This window comes from Myxine glutinosa, chromosome 8, assembly GCF_964187855.1.
Source record: "Myxine glutinosa chromosome 8, kmMyxGlut1.1, whole genome shotgun sequence".
In the NCBI taxonomy this organism is placed as follows: domain Eukaryota; kingdom Metazoa; phylum Chordata; class Myxini; order Myxiniformes; family Myxinidae; genus Myxine; species Myxine glutinosa.
Genome location: NC_136268.1, coordinates 58,229,423 through 58,250,046, shown reverse-complemented (window position 1 = coordinate 58,250,046; position 20,624 = coordinate 58,229,423). Strand labels below are relative to the sequence as shown.

The 20,624-nt window shown below is 50.7% G+C and overlaps 1 protein-coding gene across 2 annotated transcripts in view; it reads left to right on the top strand.

The window, feature by feature from the left end:
* Positions 1 to 19,227: 19,227 nt before the first annotated feature.
* Positions 19,228 to 20,624, top strand: part of LOC137432511 (tetraspanin-5) — a 44,166-nt gene continuing 42,769 nt past the window's right edge. The window contains exon 1 of one of the 2 annotated variants that reach the window (XM_068124521.2): positions 19,228 to 19,522. In XM_068124521.2, coding sequence (XP_067980622.1) covers positions 19,406 to 19,522 — 117 coding nt within the window. In that variant the 5' untranslated portion in view covers positions 19,228 to 19,405. The remainder of the gene's footprint in view (positions 19,523 to 20,624) is intronic. The other variant, XM_068124520.2, reaches the window with a different exon arrangement.

The following is a 20,624-nucleotide window of genomic DNA, read 5'->3' as shown; positions in this document are numbered from 1 at the left end:
GTAGAAGACAGAAAAACGGCCTACCTGCTTGCGGTGAGGAGTGAAAGGCCCTCGGAGATAGCTTCATCGCGGGAGATTCCAATTATTCTGAAAGCTTTGGTTTCAACAGCGTGAAGCTGGGCTAGGTGTGAGGCAGGAGCACCAGCCGAGAGGGGAGAGCAGTATTCCATTGAGCTGCGGATGAAAGCTTTGTCTGTGTTGAGGAGCTCAGGTGTGCCAAGGAAGGACTTCGCACGACGGAGGATGCCCAGTCGGCGACTGGCTTTGGAGGCCAGCTTGAAAATGTGGTTTTCTCAGGAAAGATCATGGCAGATACAGTGCATTCAGAAAGTATTCAGACCCCTTCACTTTTTTCACATTTTGTTATGTTGCAGCCTTATGCTGAAATTGTTTATATTAATTTTTTTCCCTCATCAATCTACACTCAATACCCCATAATGACAAAGACAAAACAGGCTTTTAGAAAGTTTTGCAAATTTAATATAAAGAAAAAACTGAAATATCACATTGACATAAGTATTCATACCCTTTGCTATGACACTTGAAATTTAGCTCAGGTGCCTCCCATTTCTCTTGATCATCTTTGAGATGTTTCTGCACCTTGATTGGAGTCCACCTGTGGTAAATTCAATTGATTGGACATGATTTGGAAAGGCACACACCTGTCTAAACAAGGTCTCACAGCTGAGAATGCATATCTGAGCAAAAACCAAGCCATGAGGTCGAAGGAACTGCCTACAGAGCTCAGAGACAGGATTGTGTCGAGGCACAGATCTGGGGAAGCCTAGAAAAACATTTCTGCTGCATTGAAGGTTCCCAAGAGCACAGTGGCCTCCATAATTCTTAAATGGAAGAAGTTTGGAACAACCAGGACTCTTCCTAGAGCTGGCCGCCCAGCCAAACTGAGCAATCGGGGGAGCAGGGTCTTGGTAAAAGAGGTGACCAAGAACCCGATGGTCACTCTGGCTGAGTTCCAGAGATCCTGTGTGGAGATGGGAGAAACTTCCAGAAGGACAACCATCACTGCAACACTCCACCGATCTGGGCTTTATGGCAGTGTGGCCAGACGGAAGCCTCTCCTCAGTGAAAGACACATGAAAGCCCGCCTGGAGTTTGCAAAAAAGCACCTAAAGGACTCTCAGACTGTGAGAAACAAGATTCTGTGGTCTGATGAAACCAAGATTGAACTGTTTGGCCTCAATTCTAAGCGTCATGTCTGGAGGAAACCAGGCACCGCTCATCACCTGCCCAATACCATCCCAACGGTGAAGCATGGTGGTGGCAGCATCATGCTGTGGGGGTGTTTTTCAGCAGCAGGGACTGGGGGACTGATCAGAGTTGAGGGAACAATGAACGGAGCAAAGTACAGAGATATCCTTAATGAAAACCTGAAACAGAGCACTCAGGACCTCAGACTGGGCCAAAGGTTCACCTTCCAACAGGACAATGACCCTAAGCACAGAGACAGACAATGCAGGAGTGGCACCGGGACAACTCTGTGAAGGTCCTTGAGTGGCCCAGCCAGAGCCCTGACTTGAACCCAATCGATCATCTCTGGAGAGACCTGAAAATGGCTGTCCACTGACGGTCCCCATCCAACCTGGCAGAGCTTGAGAGGATCTGCAGAGAAGAATCGCAGAAAATCCCCAAATCCAGGTGTGCAAAGCTTGTCGCGTCATACCCAAGAAGACTCGAGGCTGTAATCGCTGCCAAAGGTGCTTCAACTAGGTACTGAGTTAAGGGTCTGAATACTTATGTCAACGTGATATTTCAGTTTTTTCTTTTTAATAAATTTGCAAAACTTTCTAAAATCCTGTTTTCTCTGTCATTATGGGGTATTGAGTGTAGATTGATGAGGATAAAAATGAATTTAAACGATTTCAGCATAAGGCTGCAACATAACAAAATGTGAAAAAAGTGAAGGGGTCTTTATACTTTCTGAATGCACTGTAGTGAGACCCAAAAGCATGAGTGACAGAACTTCTTGGAGAGGATTGTTGAGAAAGTAGATGGGAGGGTTGTCAAGTCGGTCTTTTCGGAGAGACATACTGAGAGTGTGAGATTTGTCAGGATTGAAAGACATGTTCCACTTGTTTGACCAGTCTGATTTTGTTCAGGTCTGCAGAGAGTGAGGAGGCTGCAGACTGCCGATCTGAGGGATGAGGAATGGAGCGGCAGAGAATGGAGTCATCAGCAAAGAGATAGAGAGGATTTTGAAGAGGGTAGGATAGATCATTGATGAAGACCAGAAAAAGCACAGGGCCCAGAACACTGCCTTGGGGAACTCCAGCCAGAACAGGAAGGGGAGATGAGAGAAACACATTCAGGGCCACACGTTGCCGATGACCAGAGAGGAAGTCCGCAAGCCATGCATGGAGATTTCCATTGATACCATTGGAGGAGAGTATGGTGAGCAGAGCGGGGTTCCAGACTGTATCGAAGGCAAGTTAGCTGACATTTCCTCAGATGAAACGTTGCGTAAAACCCTCTCCTGGAATCAGGGGCGTCGATCGTTACTTAAACATAGGGGCAATACCTCTGGCACTCACCTGGTAGAATAAACAGTATACTGCACCGACTAAGGGTATTTTCAACCAATTTCAATGGTTGCTAGAACACAGCACAGCATATAGCATCATATTATCATACTCATAAGACTTTAAACAAACAAAGAAAAATATATATATTGTCACGCAACTCCGATTAACATCAAAGTTGCGGATGCCGATTACAAGGCTTTACTCTCCCGAGGCGAAACCTCAATAGCGGATTCCAAATCAAAGCGCTTAAACGCGCGTAATGGCGGGACACAGCGAAAGCTCTGCAGCCTGACCTATTAAAATCAAACACCCAGGAAACTGCGTTCAGATATATACAGAAAATAATATAAGGATTTATTAAATAAAAGCAAGACAGGAAAAAGCATGCACCGGTAAATCTAATATCCTAAATCGGGACGTCCCCACACGACTGATATCAAACACAAAACGAGGGAGATGAATTACGAAAAGAACACGTCACGTCGTTCAAAATGTACGCGGATGCGGCTTATCTGGTCTTTCGTCGTCTTTGTGGCTGCCGCCCAACACCGCTCCTTTCGGCCCGATCGCACACCACGAGGTCCTTCGCTCCAAGTCCCACAAGGTCGGGCACCACGCACCAAAAGCACCACGCGTCGTCGATCTCCCTCGCGAGCACAAACTCCAGAACCACGACGAATGGCGAAAAGGGGGAGAGGGCGCAAGTGCGACTGCGTGCTATGGCCAAGTCCGAGTTTGCTCTCGCCAGACCCTTCCGAACTGCACTCGAACTCTTGACTCAAGTCAGGGCTCTGCTCTCATCTCAACTCACCCCGGGACTGCCGAAAATGGCGTCCTGCCCTCGATAATATCTCCGGCCAATGACGTCACATTGGCGCACCCCTCAGCCTATCAGAGCCTCCCCTGGCTCGCCGGGTCGCCCAAGGGCACGCCCACTGCGTCACTGCCGCTCGCTACTCCTGCCTCTTCTTCATAGCACGTGCTATCCGAGATTGGTAGGCCTTGCGGAAGAGTAAAAGGTGGCGGCCGATTGTGGCGGTGTTCCAGCCCGATTTCCCGTCTATTCACTTCCAAAGTCATGTCAAAGGGGAGGAATTATTTAATGTTGTGCGAGGGAGCTAACTAAGTGTTTATGTGGTTTGCAGTGCCATAATGGACAAGGGTTTGATGACCAGGTGAGACTCACAGGGGCGTTATCTTTTAATCCCTGTCTAACTATCACACGAATCTCCTGGTAGATCCACATTTATACACCTCATCCCGACAAACGTCTAAACATAAAGAACTTATTACATGTGGAGTCCCCATCACGACAGTCGAATACCTACCGATACAGATCTACCTAGCTCTACATTTTTCTCTACTCCCAGACATAACACCCCCCCCCCCCCCCCCCCTAGAACCATAGCTCCCACAAGGTTCACCGCAGGCGCTACCATTCCAGCCTTAACACTTACTGTCACACACTTAATTAACCGTTGAAATAAATTAGGAAGGGCTGTGGGAAGTGAGTCGGACTACCTACCTACACTTCCTTAACATTCTAAACCCCTTAACAGCCATGCAATCAAATATGTACATTGATCTTCATTCCATCGCTCCTGTGGTGGAGGAAACAAACAACACGCAACACTAACTTAACCACAAAACTTAACCATAACCAGAAAAATTCCAAAAACTCTATAAACATTTGTACCTACCCCAATCTACAGACCGCTTCCCCCCGGTGGATGCCACAAGACAAAACCTTACCTGCGGGGCCATCCCAATGCACCCCCTAAATTTCCACGGGCCCTGTCCAGGTGTTACAGGTGAGTGACATGGCGCGGTGGATTTCGCCCTCATTCGTACAACACAAACCCCTTAACCACTCATTCTCACTCCATAACTCATCAAGGCATTCCAAAAATCAACAAAGCTCTTCTCAATACACCCCCCTGCAGGACCATGGCACTGATGTCATATACATGTGTGTGCCTTCCTCAACTCGGCAGCGGGGAGGTACCACACAAAAAGATGGTGGGGGCGCTTCAGGCTGTGGTGCCCGCAGTCCCAAAAACAAGTCAACCGACTTACAAGTTCATTTCCCCCCCCCCCCCTTTACTTATTGACCCATGGCAGCCCAACAGCCCCTTTCCGCAGTTACCTCGCCGGTGAGGGTCTCCACACACACCAGGCTCCTCCACGGCCTCCTGCTTCAGCGCAGCAACACGGGTCACCGGAGGACTTCCTCACCCCGCGGCGCCCAACCAGACCCTCCACCGACGAGCTCCAAATTCCAGTTACCACCGGCTGCCAGGGGTAATTGCCGCAGAGGGGGGGCCGCAGGCATCGCTCCTCAGAGCTTGCTCTGTACCTGCGGACACACACACCTTCCCCACCCACAAGACCCCAAAACACACTTCCTCCCCCGCTGCCATTCAATTCTGCACAATTCGGTACCATTCAGTACAATTCCATTGACGGTGTAAAAGGTGTTACAAGGCTTGCCATGGCCTGCTACATGTGAAATCCCATTCACAGTTCAAATCATTACACATTTACAAAACACATTTCAAAACTCAATAATCATCACTCCAAGGTTGTATTTCTCCAACCTTACGACCATAATCAAAACACATAACCACAACACAAAAACATACGCCACCCACAAGACACTGTGTGGCCCCCATTCCATCCCCTCACCGGCCATGTCATCACTCTCACCCACCTCCCAACTCCAAATTACATGTCCCCAAAATTTCACAAGCAAGTCCTGAAGCCTGGGACAGTACTCCTCAAAACACTCACCTCATGTGCAGGCAGTTGCAGGTTGGTCGGGTCCAAGAGTGTCATCCACCACACCTAATTTCCCCCTCACCCTTCCAATCCACCCCGGAGCCTCCCGACTCATGTAGGAGCTCAATCTATCCCCGTAAACTATCTGTGGAAGGGTATGCGGGCCCATATGAATTTTGAACACCACATCAGTCACCTGCCGAAGCACCACCCCGGGGCCCTTCCAAGGTGAGGTGAGTTTTGGGCACACCCCCTCCTTCTCCGGGGCCAGTAGAGCCAAACAAGGTCTCTGGGAAGGAACCGAGGTGTGTGAGCCCGAGTGTCATACCGCGTTTTCATATGTGAAGAAGCCAAGCCAATTTGCTTCCTCGCAAACTCATGAGCCTTTTCCATGCTCGCTTTCAAATTGGTTGCATAGCCTTCCACAGTCGGCTCACCCGGTTCCCCTGGTGATGGTCCCATCAACAAATCTGTGGGGACTCGCATCTCCCTACCGAACATCAACATGGCGGGGGTGCACCGAGTGGTCGCATGCTGGGCGGTCCAGTATGCCATCAATATAAAGCGAAGGCGCTCGTCCCAATCCTGATGGTTTTCAGATGTAAAGAGGGCCAATTGTGTCAACAGTGTCCGGTTGAACCTCTCTACCATCCCATCCGATTGAGGCCTAAGGGGGGTCGTCCGGGTCTTATGAATTTGGAGGAGCTCGCACACCGACCGCAGGAGGGCGGATTCAAAGTTCCGGCCCTGGTCGGTGTGTAGCTCCCTTGGGACGCCAAATCGGGAGAAGAATCCCTCAACTATAACTTGAGCTACCAGCCGGGCTTCCTGGTTGGGCAATGGGTAGGCTTCTGGCCACTTGGTGAAGTAGTCCATTGCCACCATAATGTACCGGTTCCCTTGGCAGGTGGCTGGCAGGGGCCCCACCACATCTACTGCCACCCGCTCGAGTGGTGCTCCGACATTGTACACCTGGAGCGGGGCCTTGCGCGCACGTGGGGGTCCCTTCTTACCGTGGCAGAGGTCGCAGGATCTCACCCAATTTTGAATGTCTCTGCCCGAATTCACCCAGTAGAACCTCTGCCGCAATTTGGACAAAGTTTTGGCCATGCCCAAATGTCCCATTGTCCTAGTCCCATGCACGTGCCCCATAACCACTTCCTTCAATTTGTTTGGTACAATTATCAACCAGGAAGCTACATCGCCCGTTGGTGTCACCCACTTTCTGAACAAATAGCCCTCTTTCAACCCCAACATCTGCCACTGTGCCCAATAGGCCTTTACCTGGGCCCCGTGTGGAGCAATCTCCTCCCAAGAAGGTCTTTTGTCCTCCTCTAGCCAATGAAAAAAAGGGCCCCAAAACTGGATCCTCCCTTTGACTCTCTCGCCAATTCACATCGCCCAATTCAGGTGGGGGTTGTGGCAAAGTTTGCCTGGTCACTCTCGCTGCATATAGGCATGCATCAATTTGGTCCTGCCCAATTGGATCCTTGGCTTCTTGTCTATCACAAATTTTACACTGTGCCTCCCAACAGGGGCGCCGAGAGAGAGCGTCTGCATTGGCATGTGCTTTGCCAGGCCAATGTTGTACAGTGAAATTATACTGCTGCAGCCTCTCAAGCCACCTTGCAATTTGTCCCTCCGGCTCTTTGAACCGAAGGAGCCATTGCAAGGAGGCATGATCCACTCGGATCACAAACTCCCTCCCATAAAGGTAAGGGTGAAAGTGTCCAACTGCAGACAGTAGGGCCAATAGTTCTTTGCAGGTAACGCAATAATTTCGTTCGGGCCTCGAAAGTGCCCGACTGTAATAGGCAATAACCCTCTCGACTCCCTGTTGCATTTGTGACAACACAGCTCCCAATCCTTCCTGGCTCGCAACTGTGTCCAGGACGTAATTGCCATCATCCGTTGGGTATGCCAAAACTGGGGCCTCCACCAGACGTTGTTTTAAGTGATTGAATGCCTCGATGCAGCTCTCTGACCATATAAATTTGGCTCCTTTCTCTGTCAATTTGTGCAAAGGTCTTGCAATTTCTGCGAAATTTGCCACAAATCTCCTGTAGTAAGAGCAGAGGCCCAAAAATCCTCTGACCTCCCTTACATTTTTGGGGGCGGGCCACTCTTTTACTGATTTTACTTTCCCAGGGTCAGTGGCCATGCCGCTCTCGCTAATCACGTGACCCAGGTAAGTCACCTCCCTCCTGAAAATTTCACACTTGCTCGGATTCAATTTCAACCCGGCACCCCTTAATCTCCCAAATACCTCTGACAAATTTTCAACAGCCTGTTCAAATGTGGGAGCGTGGACCAATACATCATCCAAATAGACTAGGCAAGTCTGCTATGGTAGGCCAATTAAAACACGTTCCATCAGACGCTCAAACGTGGCAGGGGCATTGCACAATCCAAAAGGCATGACTACAAACTGCCAGAGACCCTTTCCTGTGGTGAACGCTGTTTTCTCCCTCGCCTCTTTATCCATTTCCACCTGCCAATAACCACTCTTTAAATCCAATGTAGAGAACCATTTTGAGCCTGAAACGGCATCGAGGGTGTCATCAACACTTGGCAGGGGATACGAGTCTTTGCGTGTCACATGATTGAGCTGGCGGTAGTCCACACAGAACCGAGTGGTCCCATCCTTCTTTTTCACCAGCACAATGGGTGACACCCAAGGACTCACCGAGGGCTCGATAAATCCGGCTCTTTCCATTTTGCTCACCTGTTCCTCTGCCTCCTCTTTCTTAGTGAAAGGGAGCCGCCTCAGCGGTTGGCGAACAGGCCGAGCCTCGCCAGTACTAATTTGGTGCCTGACGAGACACGTGCGTCCAACATCCTCGGGGGAGAGAGAAAAAACACCCAAGTTCTTTCCAACCAAATTGTGCAATGTCTCTACCTGCTCCGATGTTAAGCCCTCTTCAGAGCGTGTCATCATGTCCCGCACTCCCTCTGGCCAATCACATTTCCCGAAAATTTTGCCCTCCTTCCGGCTGTACTGGCAAGCATGTGGATCCACCTCCTCCGGCGACCTCCACTACACTACTGCATTTGGCTACGATGGCTCCGCCCCTTACAGTGCGGGGGCTGTCGGACAAGTTGAGCAGCCTGACTGCCAGCATAGGCCCACGGGTGTCTACGAGGGTGCGACCCACCATTAATCCCTCCGTCCCCTGTGAGGACCATGACTCCACCAGCCCCAGCTGGCCAATGGGTTGAGCACCTGTGGCTAACTCCGCCATCACCACTCTCTCGGACCTGGGAGGCACGGTCACAGTGCGTGGCACCTCCAGCCACGTCCCCTGCACCTCCTCGTCATCCCCCAGTCCCACTAACTGCAGCCTCTCGGTGCCCAACCACATGTGACCACGCCCCAGGTCTAATTGGCAGTCATGTTCCACCAGGAAACTCAGTCCCAACAGACACTGATCGCACACCCCCGCCACCCACTCAACCACGCTGACCTCCAGGCCACCCAACTCCATCCTCACCACTCCGTGTCCCAATATTGGCGCCGTTGCCCCCGTAGCCAGTTGAAGGCTGTGTCCTTCTACCCTATCAATTTTGTCCCAGCCTCCAACACTCTGGTCTAGCACACTCGGATTGATAATTGTGTCACTGGCTCCAGTGTCCACCACAGCCTCACAAAATTCTCCCTCAATTTTGCATCTAACCCTTAGATTACCCGTGCCAATTTATCCGCAATTCACTACTTTCACCAAAGGAGGGCGCTTCTCCACACACTTGCCAGCCGAGCATGGCCCCGCATGCTCGGCTCGTTCTAGTTTCCCGCACACTCTATTGCTATCGGCCCAGGCTGAGGTGGTGGTCCTCTGTCTGGTGCCTGTGGACCTACTGGGGGCCCCCTCCTTTCTGGGCTGCGAAGCCTGTCAGGAGGTGGGGACCCATATGGTTGCCGACAATTCCTTAGACTGTGCCCTCTTCTCCCACATCTAAAACAAGTCCCCAAGAACGGACCCCTCCGGTAGCCAGGCGAAGCACCCCTTTCTCCCGGCCCAGCCCGATAAAAATCAGGCCGTCCCGATGGCAAACCTGGACCAAACTGCCGTGACTCACTCCCCACAAATTTGCCCCCGGTCAAATTTGTCAGCTGGCGGCTGATTCCCCTTAACATTCGTCCTGTCATCCTCTGGCTTTTTCTGATCCCGCACCTCGGCCTACCGTACCATCACAGGTGCCCTCTCCGATGCGCGGTTCGACCTTCTCAAAAAGGTCAGTCTCGCCGCGCATTCCGCCGCCCGGTGCACCGTGGGTGGGTCCTGTAACTCCACCAACGTCCGGACCTCGGGATCAGGAAGAGCCGCCATAAATTTTTCTATCGCCAGCTTGTCCCACGCCTGTGCTGGTAGGTCCCTGTATGCTATCCTCACAGATTGGTATATATCCTGGGCCAGCTCCTGCAACGTCTCATTAGGCTTTTGCCTGCGATGCAGCAGCTGTGCCCTGACCAGGTCGCACCTTGCGCCTGTCCCGTACCTATGATTCAAGGCCTCACAGATGGCCTTGCTGGTCAATATTCCCTCTGGGACTACGTTTAACACGTCTGCGGCTGACCCCCGCAGTGTCGCCACCAGATTCCCCATGCGCTCTCGCTCTCCCCAACCATTGAGCTGAGACACGCACTCAAATTGTGTCAGGAAAGCCTCGAGGCTCCCCGATCCGTCAAAATGTACGAGGGGGATTGTTTTTCCAGAGACTCTATTCCCGATTCCTCTCTGTCCAAATCCAGTCCGGGGCCAAAACACCCCCCCCCCCCCCCCCCCCCACTGGGTATTCCGTTTCAGAGCCTCTGGTGTCCAAATGTGGCTCATGGTGAGGGTCTCATGGGTCACCTTAATCTGATCCTGAAGATGTTTAACCGACCTACTCACCTCTTCCCTCAGGCTCTCTTGGACCCGTACACCTCCTCCTTGATGGTATTGTCCCAGGTCTCCAGTCGCTCCTGCACCAAATCACTCACCCTTTCATTATCCATTTGTGGCCCCAACAGGCCCTTCTCAATTAACCCCTGCTCTTGCTCTTTTATGCGGGTTTCCAACCCTTTTACCTCCTCGGCCAATTTTCCCCCCTGTTGTTTGAGCAGTCCCCATTCCTCACACTGCTGTCGCATTCTGGCATCCACCCGGCCCCGATAGCCTTCCAGGTCCCCATTTGCTTTATCAATTCGACCCTCCAACGCTTCCCCCTTTCAGACAGCCTGGGTCACGCCCGCCTCTATTTTTGACATTAATTCTGTCCGTATCGATTCACTTACCACCCCTATGGCTTTTTCCATCTCCCCCCTTCTAGTTTCTACTTCACCCTCCAATTCCCCCAGTCTGCCCATAATTTGGTTTTGCACACTCCCTTCTATGCCATCAATTCGTTTCCCCAGCTGTTGTGCCATTTCCCCAATTTTTCCTTCCAATTTTTCAATCCTTTCCTTCATTTGTTCATTCATTCGTTCATTCACTTTTCCCTCCAATCGCTCAATTTTGCTGTCCATCCCTTCGATCTGTTCTTTCAATCCCTCCTTTAATCTATCCATTTGCCCCTCCATGTTTTTGGTTTGGGCATTAATTTTGTTCTCCAATTGCTCGTTCTGAGCATTCATTTCCCCTTTTAATTAATTAATTTGGTCGCTCATTTCCTTCATTCCTTCCCTACATTCATTCCCCTGGGACTCCATTTTGTTTTTCATTTCTCCCATCTCCTTACTCATTCCCTCCATTTTATTTTCCAACCCACTTTTCATTTCTCCCATAACTTTACTCATTTTGTTTTCCAGCCCATCAATTTTGTCATTCAATTCCCGATTACGAGGCTTTACTCTCCTGAGGCGAAACCTCAATAGCGGATTCCAAATCAAAGCGCTTAAACATGCGGAATGGCGGGACACAGCGAAAGCTCTGCTGCCTTACCTATTAAAATCAAACACCCAGGAAACTGCGTTCAGATATATAAAGAAAATAATATAAGGATTTATTAAATAAAAGCAAGACAGGAAAAAGCACGCGCCGGTAAATCTAATATCCTGAATCGGGACGTCCCCACACGACTGATATCAAACACAAAACGAGGGAGATGAATTACGAAAAGAACATGTCATGCCGTTCAAAATGTACGCGGATGCGGCTTATCTGGTCTTTCGTCGTCTTTGTGGCTGCCGTCCAACACCGCTCCTTTCGGCCCGATCGCACACCACGAGGTCCTTCGCTCCAGGTCCCACAAGGCCGAGCACCACGCACCAAAAGCACCACGCGTCGTCGATCTCCCACGCGAGCACAAACTCCAGAACCAAGACGAATGGCGAAAAGGTGGAGAGGGTGCAAGTGCGACTGCGCGCTATGGCCAAGTCCGAGTTTGCTCTTGCCAGACCCTTCCGAACTGCACTCGAACTCTTGACTCAAGTCAGGGCTCTGCTCTCATCTCAACTCACTGCCGAAACTGCCGAAAATGGCGTCCTGCCCTCGATAATATCTCCGGCCGATGACGTCACATTGGCGCACCCCTCAGCCTATCAGAGCCTCCCCCGGCTCGCCGGGTCGCCCAGGGGCACGTCCACTGCGTCACTGACGCTCTCTCAACTCCTGCCTCTTCTTCATAGCACGTGCTATCCGAGATTGGTAGGCTTTGCGGAGGTGTAAATGGTGGCGGCCAATTGTGGCGGTGTTCCAGCCCGATTTCCCGTCTATTCTCTTCCAAAGTCATGTCAAAGGGGAGGAATTATTTAATGTTGCGCTAGGGACCTAACTAAGTGTTTATGTGGTTTGCAGTGCCATAATGGACAAGGGTTTGATGACAAGGTGAGACTCACAGGGGCATTATCGTTTAATCCCTATCTAAGTATCACATGAATCTCCTGGTAGATCCACAATTATATACCTCATCCCGACAAACGCCTAAACATAAAGAACTTATTACATGTGGAGTCCCTATCACGACAGTCGAATACCTACCTATACAGATCTACTTAGCTCTAGATTTTGCTCTACCCCCAGACATAACAATATTTTGGGGGGAAACTCCCCCTCCGTCAACCCCATATACCTCCTAAGACCCCAATATTTATAATTCCTTCAACAAACATTGGTACATCTTGGGTGATGAAGGTTATGGTGAAGTTTCATCGAAATTGTGTCTGTAGTTTCTGAAAAGAAAGCAAATACCTATTTTGGGGGGCAACACACCCTCCCCGTAGACCCCACAAAGGGGCAGATTTTTTTTAATGCCATGAACAAACTTTGGTACATCACGGGTGGTGAAGGTTGTGGTAAAGTTTCATCGAAATCGTGTGTGTAGTTTCAGAGAAGAAAACAAATATCTATTTTGGGGGTAGGGCGGGCTAAAAAAAAACCCCCGTAGTCCTCCTTAATAAGCGCAGATTTTGATGCGGTCAATACACCTTCGTTAGGCATCACATATGAAGCTTGTGGCCAAGTTTCATCAAAACTTTGTGTTTGGTTCAAGCGATACTGTCTGAAGTGTTTACGGACTCACTCACTCACTCACTCACTCACTGACTGACTTACTTCCCTCCGGACACTGCTTAATCGCATAAGCCCACTGGACTAAAGTCCAGGTGAGCTAAAAATTAGAGTGACACAAAAAAATACTGCACAAGAAACTCACCTTAAAACTTTCCAAAAATACGAGCACGTGTGTCTGCCGATCCATTCAAAATTTCCTGAGCAACGGCTTGGAGGCCACGTGTTCCCTGTCGATCTCAGTGCACGTGAAAGATCATGACATGGTTGAGGTGTTGTGGGTCATTGTACTACGTAGCCGTATCTTCATACGTCTTAGTGCAATGAATGACCGTTCAGCTTTGCTGAACTTGCTGGGGAGACCAAAAGGAGTCTGGTGGAGCAAACGTTCCACTTGCGGGAACATTCGACGGACTTCCGGCACCATGGCTGCAACTATCTTCTTCTAATCCTGAACTGATGAACCTTCGTGAGGGCCCCATCTAGAATACTGTCCAATTTTGAGACGTAGCTGCTATAGATAGAGTTCAGCATAGAGGGACAACAATGATTCCGGGCCGAAGTAGACCAAGCGATAAGGAACAGTGTTGGTATAACACAGGTATGATGGACAAAATGGCCTCCTCCTGTGGATTTTCTTGTTAAATAGATCGAAATCTAAGCGTTAATCACCTCCTACATTAATCCCTTCTGACATTTATCACTTATCAAGTTGGTCTGAATGGATAAACACCAGACCAGAGGCATTTTCATGGGGGAATAGGATTAGCTTGTGGTCCGGACTGATGCCTGTGGTGCGGATGTGGACCACGGTCCGCCATTTGAGGACCTTTGGGACTCTAATTACCCATTCATCTTTGATGTAACAATAACGAAATAAACTTTTATTACCTGAATATTCTGCTCTGGGTGAGCAAAGAGGCTCCTTTGGAAGATAACTTGAAGCAACACAGCACTGCAGTAAAAATGCAAGTCTATCCGTATCAGGTACTAACGCAAAAGTGACACTTTGCAGCGTGTGCGCACCATGCAGTACGTGCTTACTCCGACTAATGAAATACAGTATGTGCACAAGCCAATACCTGTCTCCTTTATTAAATAGTGCCCCCAGCGCAGAGATAACAGATAACAACCTATTTGGGTGTTTTGTGTTGTTACTAGATTTTGTAGATCTGGCATTACCGCATCTCGGGAAGTCATTTCCTGTTCCAATATTATTTCATTATTAAACTTGTCTTTCATCCAGTTTGCTGGCCTTGGTCCGAACATTACATTACATCATTACATCCCATTATTTCAACCAACTTAATTGGGGAAAGTTAATATTGCTTTATACATACTTACCCTGCACACACGAAGCTAAAACCAGGGTTAGGCGATTGGTTGCGTACGTGTGGTGTGCATGTCTGCATTTTTAAAGTTCATTTTCTCAGCAACTGTTAGTTAGATTGACACGAAATTTTACCATAGGAGCGCCTCCTCCTGCAGATTAAAAAAAATGATAATTATGATGTTGTGGCGGACACAAAAGCCCACTGGCGTGGTGACATCATTCCGCGCACCAAGTAGGCGGTGGCCATGCCCGAGGGGTAGGCGTGGCCTCATGATATACACCAGGCGCCCAGCCCGGGGCGGGCCAGTGTTACAGTGAGCTCCTGAAATAAAGACGCTTATAAGTTACCGCCTGTCCGCTTCCTCCTTGCTCGCAAGCAGCGCGCGTAACGCCGCACTTTACTGGTGACCCTCGACGTTGGATCTGCCGGAGCGATCCTTCCACACGCGACGCCATTGCCATGGCCAACTTCGTCAAACTTCCCGAATTTTGGGAGGCTCAGGCCGAAGTCTGGTTCGTCCAGGCCGAAGCCCAATTTCAGCTTCGGCGCCTCACCGGCGATGACACGCGCTATTGCCACGTCGTCGCCTCCCTCGGGCCCGGCACGGCCGCTCGAGTTGTGTCCGTCCTTCGCCACCCACCGGACGGCCACAAGTACGAGGCACTCAAGCGGCTACTCCTAGCCATGTTCGGCCTCACGGACGACGCACGGGCCGACCGCCTCCTGGATCTCCCCGAGCTCGGTGACACGCGCCCGTCGGTCCGAATGGACCATATGCTGTCACTGTTGGGCGACGAAGCCCCCGGTTCTCTATTCCGGGTGCTTTTCTGTCGCCAACTTCCAGCGCAGGTTCGCCTCGCGTTGGCCGGGACCGGGCTAACGGAACCCCGAGCATTGGCAGCCGAGGCGGACAGGTACTTCGCCGCTTCGGACACGCGGGCGAGAGTCGGCGTGGCCGTCACGGCCCTCGAGGCTGATGCTGCTGATGCTGCTGATGCTGCTGTTCCACAGCATCAGCTTCTACAGCATACGCAGCATGCTGATACGCACCTCGTGAACGCCGCCACGCCCCGCCCACCGCCGCGGCGAAAACCGCCACCGCGGGGAAACCCGCCAACTCCACCGGCCTGGCGGAGCCAGCCGCGCTCCTCCAGCTCCACCACCTGGTGCTGGTTCCACGCCAAGTTCGGCCACGAAGCTCGGCAGTGTCATCCGCCATGCTCCTTCAACAGGTCGGGAAACGCCCGGGCCGGCGCTCAATAGTGGCGATGAGCGCCTGCCGTTCGAGCAGCCTGCTGTTCATAATGGACACCTTCTCCGGGCGCCGTTGCCTGTGCGACACGGGAGCGCAGGTGAGTGTCATTCCCGCCGGCGCGTCAGACAAGCACGCCGCGGGTGGGGGCCCCGCGCTGCTTGCCGCGAACGGGACGCCCATCCGTACGTACGGAAAACGCTGCCTCTCTCTGCGGTTTGGAGGGCAGGTTTTCCGATGGACGTTCGTCACCGCCGACGTGCCCATGGCACTGCTTGGCGCGGACTTCCTGTGCGCTAATGGGCTCCTGGTCGACGTCAAGCGCAGACGTCTTGTCCAGGCCGAGACGTTCAGCTCGCTCGCTTGTGCGTTGCCCAGCTCAACCAGCTTGCCAAGCGGCTTGCGGAACGGTTCGGTTCCCGCCACGTTGGTCTGTACGCTTCCGGCAGCGGACGCATTCACCCGCCTCCTCGCCGGCTTCCCGGCCCTCACGCGGCCCACCTTCTCGGTGGGGGCCGTCAAGCACGGGGTGGCCCATCACATCCCCACCGTCGGGCCACCGGTCTACGCCCGGGCACGCCGCCTCGAGCCGACGAAGCTGGCGGTGGCAAAAGCGGCGTTCGCTACCCTGGAGCGACTCGGCATCGTTTGGCGCTCAGAGAGCGCTTGGGCATCGCCGCTGCATATCGTGCCGAAGCCCGGCGGGGGATGGCGACCGTGCGGGGACTATCGCCGTCTCAATGACGCCACGACTCCCGACCGCTACCCCGTCCCCCACATTCAGGACTTTTCCGCCCGTTTGGCGGGCAGGTCCTTCTTCTCGAAGGTGGACCTCATACGCGGCTACCATCAGGTCCCCGTCAGGCCGGAGGACGTCCCGAAGACGGCGGTCATCACGCCATTCGGACTCTTCGAGTTCCTGCGCATGCCCTTCGGTCTGAAGAATGCGGCTCAGGCGTTCCAGCGACTGATGGACAGCATCCTGCGCGACTTGGATTTTGTCTACGTCTACCTGGACAATATCCTCGTCGCCAGCGCGTCCCGCGAAGAGCACCTACGCCACCTCCGCACGCTCTTCGAATGCCTGGGCCAGCATGGCCTGATTGTGAACCCCGCAAAGTGCCGGTTCGGCGCCGCCATAATCGATTTTCTGGGGCACCGTGTCACCAGGCACGGAGCCGTCCCCCTGCCGGCCAAGGTGGAGGCGGTGAAGGGGTTTCCGCGCCCCCGCACGATCAAAGGGCTGCAGGAGTTCCTGGGCATGGTGAACTTTTACCATCGGTTCCTGCCCCGTATCGCCCAGCTCCTGCGCCCCCTGCACGAAGCTCTCCGAGGTAAGCCGGGCAAAGGCGACGTTACCTGGACCGAGCAGATGGACACGGCGTTCACGGGCGCGAAGCTCGCCTTGGCTAACGCCACCATGCTCGCGCACCCGGCGCCCGATGCACCGATCGCCCTCACCACCGATGCCTCGGACTACGCGGTGGGCGCGGTGCACGAGCAATGGGTGCGTGGAGCTTGGCAACCACTGGCGTTCTTTAGCCGGCAGCTTCGCCCGCCCGAACGCCGTTACAGTACCTTCGACCGCGAGTTGCTCGGACTTCACTTGGCGGTCAGGCACTTCCGCCATCTGCTCGAGGGCCGTGCGTTCACTGCCTTCGTCGACCACAAGCCGCTGATCTTCGCGATGGGCAAGGTCACCAAGCCGTGGTCGGCCCGGCAGCAGCGTCACCTCTCGGCCGTGTCCGAGTACACGACGGACATCCAGCACGTCGCGGGGAAGGACAACCCGGTGGCGGATTGCCTTTCCCGGGCCATCGCCCACGCAGTCCACCTCGGCATCGACTATGCCCGGATGGCAGCGGACCAGGCCGCTGACCCCGACGTCCAGGCCTTGCGGACCGCTGTCACGGGCCTCCGCGTCACCGAGGTGCCGTTCGACGGTGGCAATTCCCCACCTTAATTTTTTCCCAGTAGTTTACAATTAATATAAAACATCCCATATTTAAACGTAACAATAATGAACGTAAATAATCGTGATTTTTGTCACCTGGGGCCTTCTTCAAGGTAAGAAAACCCATTACCTGAGTTCGTTGGAATTTCACCCTCGAATCACATTCGTCATGCACCTTTGAGCACACCTAATATTTGATTGACTGTGCATGGGCATGGCATTGGTCGTGCTGCGACAAAGATCCTTAACTAGAAAAGAATGTAATCCATCACATGTTAAACTTCGCATTGCATGCCTGAGATTCACAAATAATAACAATATTATACATTTTGTGTTCATGATTGTACAATATGTGGAATACAATACTCAGTTACGGAGCGTTGGTGATGCTAAAGCAGTTTTTTGTTTTGGGTTACACTAGGTGGTTTGCCATTACCATCCCAGCAGTAATTAGGGCAGGTATTTGTAATTTGGTCATGGTGCCGGTGATAGATCGCCGACGCTTGACGGACACCGTGGGATCTTTAACGTGCACCAACTAATACTGGAAGACGAGATGACCAGTTTAATGTCCATAACAGAGGTACGACACACCATGATGAATCACGCTGACTGTGAAACACCTGGCTGGATGACAGTTTTTTTGAAGCCAGGCTGGAGAGCTTCGTTGAAGCAGGTGCGAATACCTCTAGGGTGAGTGTAGGCTATTGTATTTGTATGTGAGTGGGTTGGTGGTTGTTATCTCCAAATGCGGGTTTCAGAAGGTGGAACGGAGTCATCGCAGGTCTCGATGTATCCACCTTCGTGTGTGTGTGTGTGTGTGTGTGTGTGTGTGTGTGTGTGTGTGTGTATACATGTTTGTGTGTGTATATACATGTTTGTGTGTGCGTGTGTGTGTGTGTGTGTGTGTGTGTGTGTGTGTGTGTGTGTGTGTGTGTGTGTGTGTGTGTGTGTGCATGTGCGTATATGTGTGTGTGGGTGTGTGTATATATGTTTGTGTGAGTACATATGTTTGTGTGTATGTGTGGTGTGTGTGTACATGTGTGTGTATGTACATGTGTGTGTGTACATGTGTGTGTGTGTGTTTGTGTGTGTGTGTGTATGTACGTGTGTATGTATGTGTGTGTGTGTGTGTGTGTGTGTGTGTGTGCGTGCGTGTGTATGTATGTATGTGATATGTGTGGTGTATGTATGTGTTGTGTGTGTGTGTGTGTGTGTGTGTGTGTGTGTATATATATATATGTTTATGTGTGTACTGTGTATGTATGTATGTGTGTGTGTTTGTGTGTGTGTGTATGTATGTGATGTGCGTGTGTGTGTAATGTGTGTTTGTGTGTGTATATGTACGTATGTGATATGTTTTGTGTGTGCGTGTACAGTGTCGTCCTCCAAGTCGAGTGAAAAACAGGGAGTAAATTAGGTCAGAGAGAGAAAGGAGGGGAGAGGGTTAGAACAGGTGAGAAGGGAAGGCGTGGAAGTGAAGGAAGAAAAAGAGGAAAGGGAGGAGTGAACGAGAGACGAGAGTGAAAAGTAAGGGCTCGAAAGAGGCGATTGGTGTGAGGTTACTGTACGGTCAAATTTATATGAAGAGTAAGCACATGTATCAATATATCGGCCTATTACTATTAGTATTAGCAAATTAATCTGTTAAAATGAGTAAATAATACTCTACCGTCGGTGAAATAAACTCGTATTTAAAAAATCTATCCGCTAACCCGGAAAAATCAAGACGAATACAGTTTCTGTGTTCCACAAACATTTTGTATGCGCAGCAAGAATGGTTGAAAATTAAATCAAAAGCTTAACTCACGAAGTGATCTTTCACTCCTGAAAAAATAAACAAAGGCGTTTTTCCCACTCAGGGATAATGCAAAGAGGAAGAAGAATCCAAAAGGAAACTGTCCGCGTCACGTGATGTTACTTCCTCTTCGCTTTGTGCGAAAGGGCCTAGATGGAGCGTCGGTCGTTCTGCCTCCCTGTGAACTGAGCAGGCAGTCTTAGGACGCCTTTGTCCGCCTGGGGAGGCAGTTTGAGACGGACAAGTCGGGCGGACAGACAGTATGCCTCGCCGACAGACCCAGGGCCAGGGTAGGCAGTATTATTATCGCACGTACCGGGGGCCCGAGGTGAGCTGTCTCACCAAGTACTGTCTCTTCGGCTTCAACATCATATTCTGGGTAAGAATGTTCCTCGACGCTCATCCTACACCCACCTGGTGAACGTTCCCCTTTTCCTGCCCCAACACTTGATCTTCCTGAATTCACGTTTTGTGTTTGGAACCGAAATAACGTTTATTCATTAATAATGCTTCGTGCGATTATATACAGTATAGTATATGATTTGTATGATTATCATGATAACATTGATTATAGCAATTTTAGGAGGTTCCTCCACATAATAATGGATCCATTGACGGACAAAGTTAACACTCGTACATCCTCAGGTTCCCTCTGTACTGTCTACTGACATTCTGGACAAACACTGTATTTTGTAAATAAATAAATAAATAAACGACAGCGACTTCCTTATGCATCGATTTGCAATAAGATTGTCATTGTATAAATCCCGATGTTATTTGTGTTGCCGTTATATTTCTGTTTGTTGAGATAAGATCGTTCGGTGATAACATTTAAACCGTTCATTTCTACAAACCAGTATCAATGAGTACAGACCAATAACGTCGATACAAATAAGTAAAAGCAAACAAATAAATAAATAAGTATACACTAATGATTAAACAAGTATAAACCAATAACATAAATATAAAATAAGTATAAACCAATAATCAAATAAGTATAAACCAATAACCGAGTATAAAGCAATAAATAAATAAGTATAAACCAATAACCTCGAGTATAAAGCAATAAATAAATAAGTATTGTTATGTCGGGGGGTAAAGGAATATGTAGAGCCAGGTAGATCTGTATAGGTAACATGCTTCGACTGTCACGATAGGGAATCTACCCTGTTATAAATTCGGTGTTTTTAGGCGGTTTGTCAGGGAAGTGTATACCTGTGAACATACAAGGATGTTCGGGTGTTAAATCGTTGTAGGGAATAAGATAAAAACCCCTGTGTGTCACACCTGGTAATCATTCCTTTGTCCCTTATGGCAACGCACACATATAAACACTTAGATAGGTCCTTAGTGCACACATTAATTAGTTCCCTTCCCTTACAATGACCTTGGAAGAAGACCGGCAAGAAGCCAGATCGGGGCACCGCCGGATGGCCGCCGCCAGCCGCACCACCAGCTGGCCTAGCAACATCGTGTGAGAC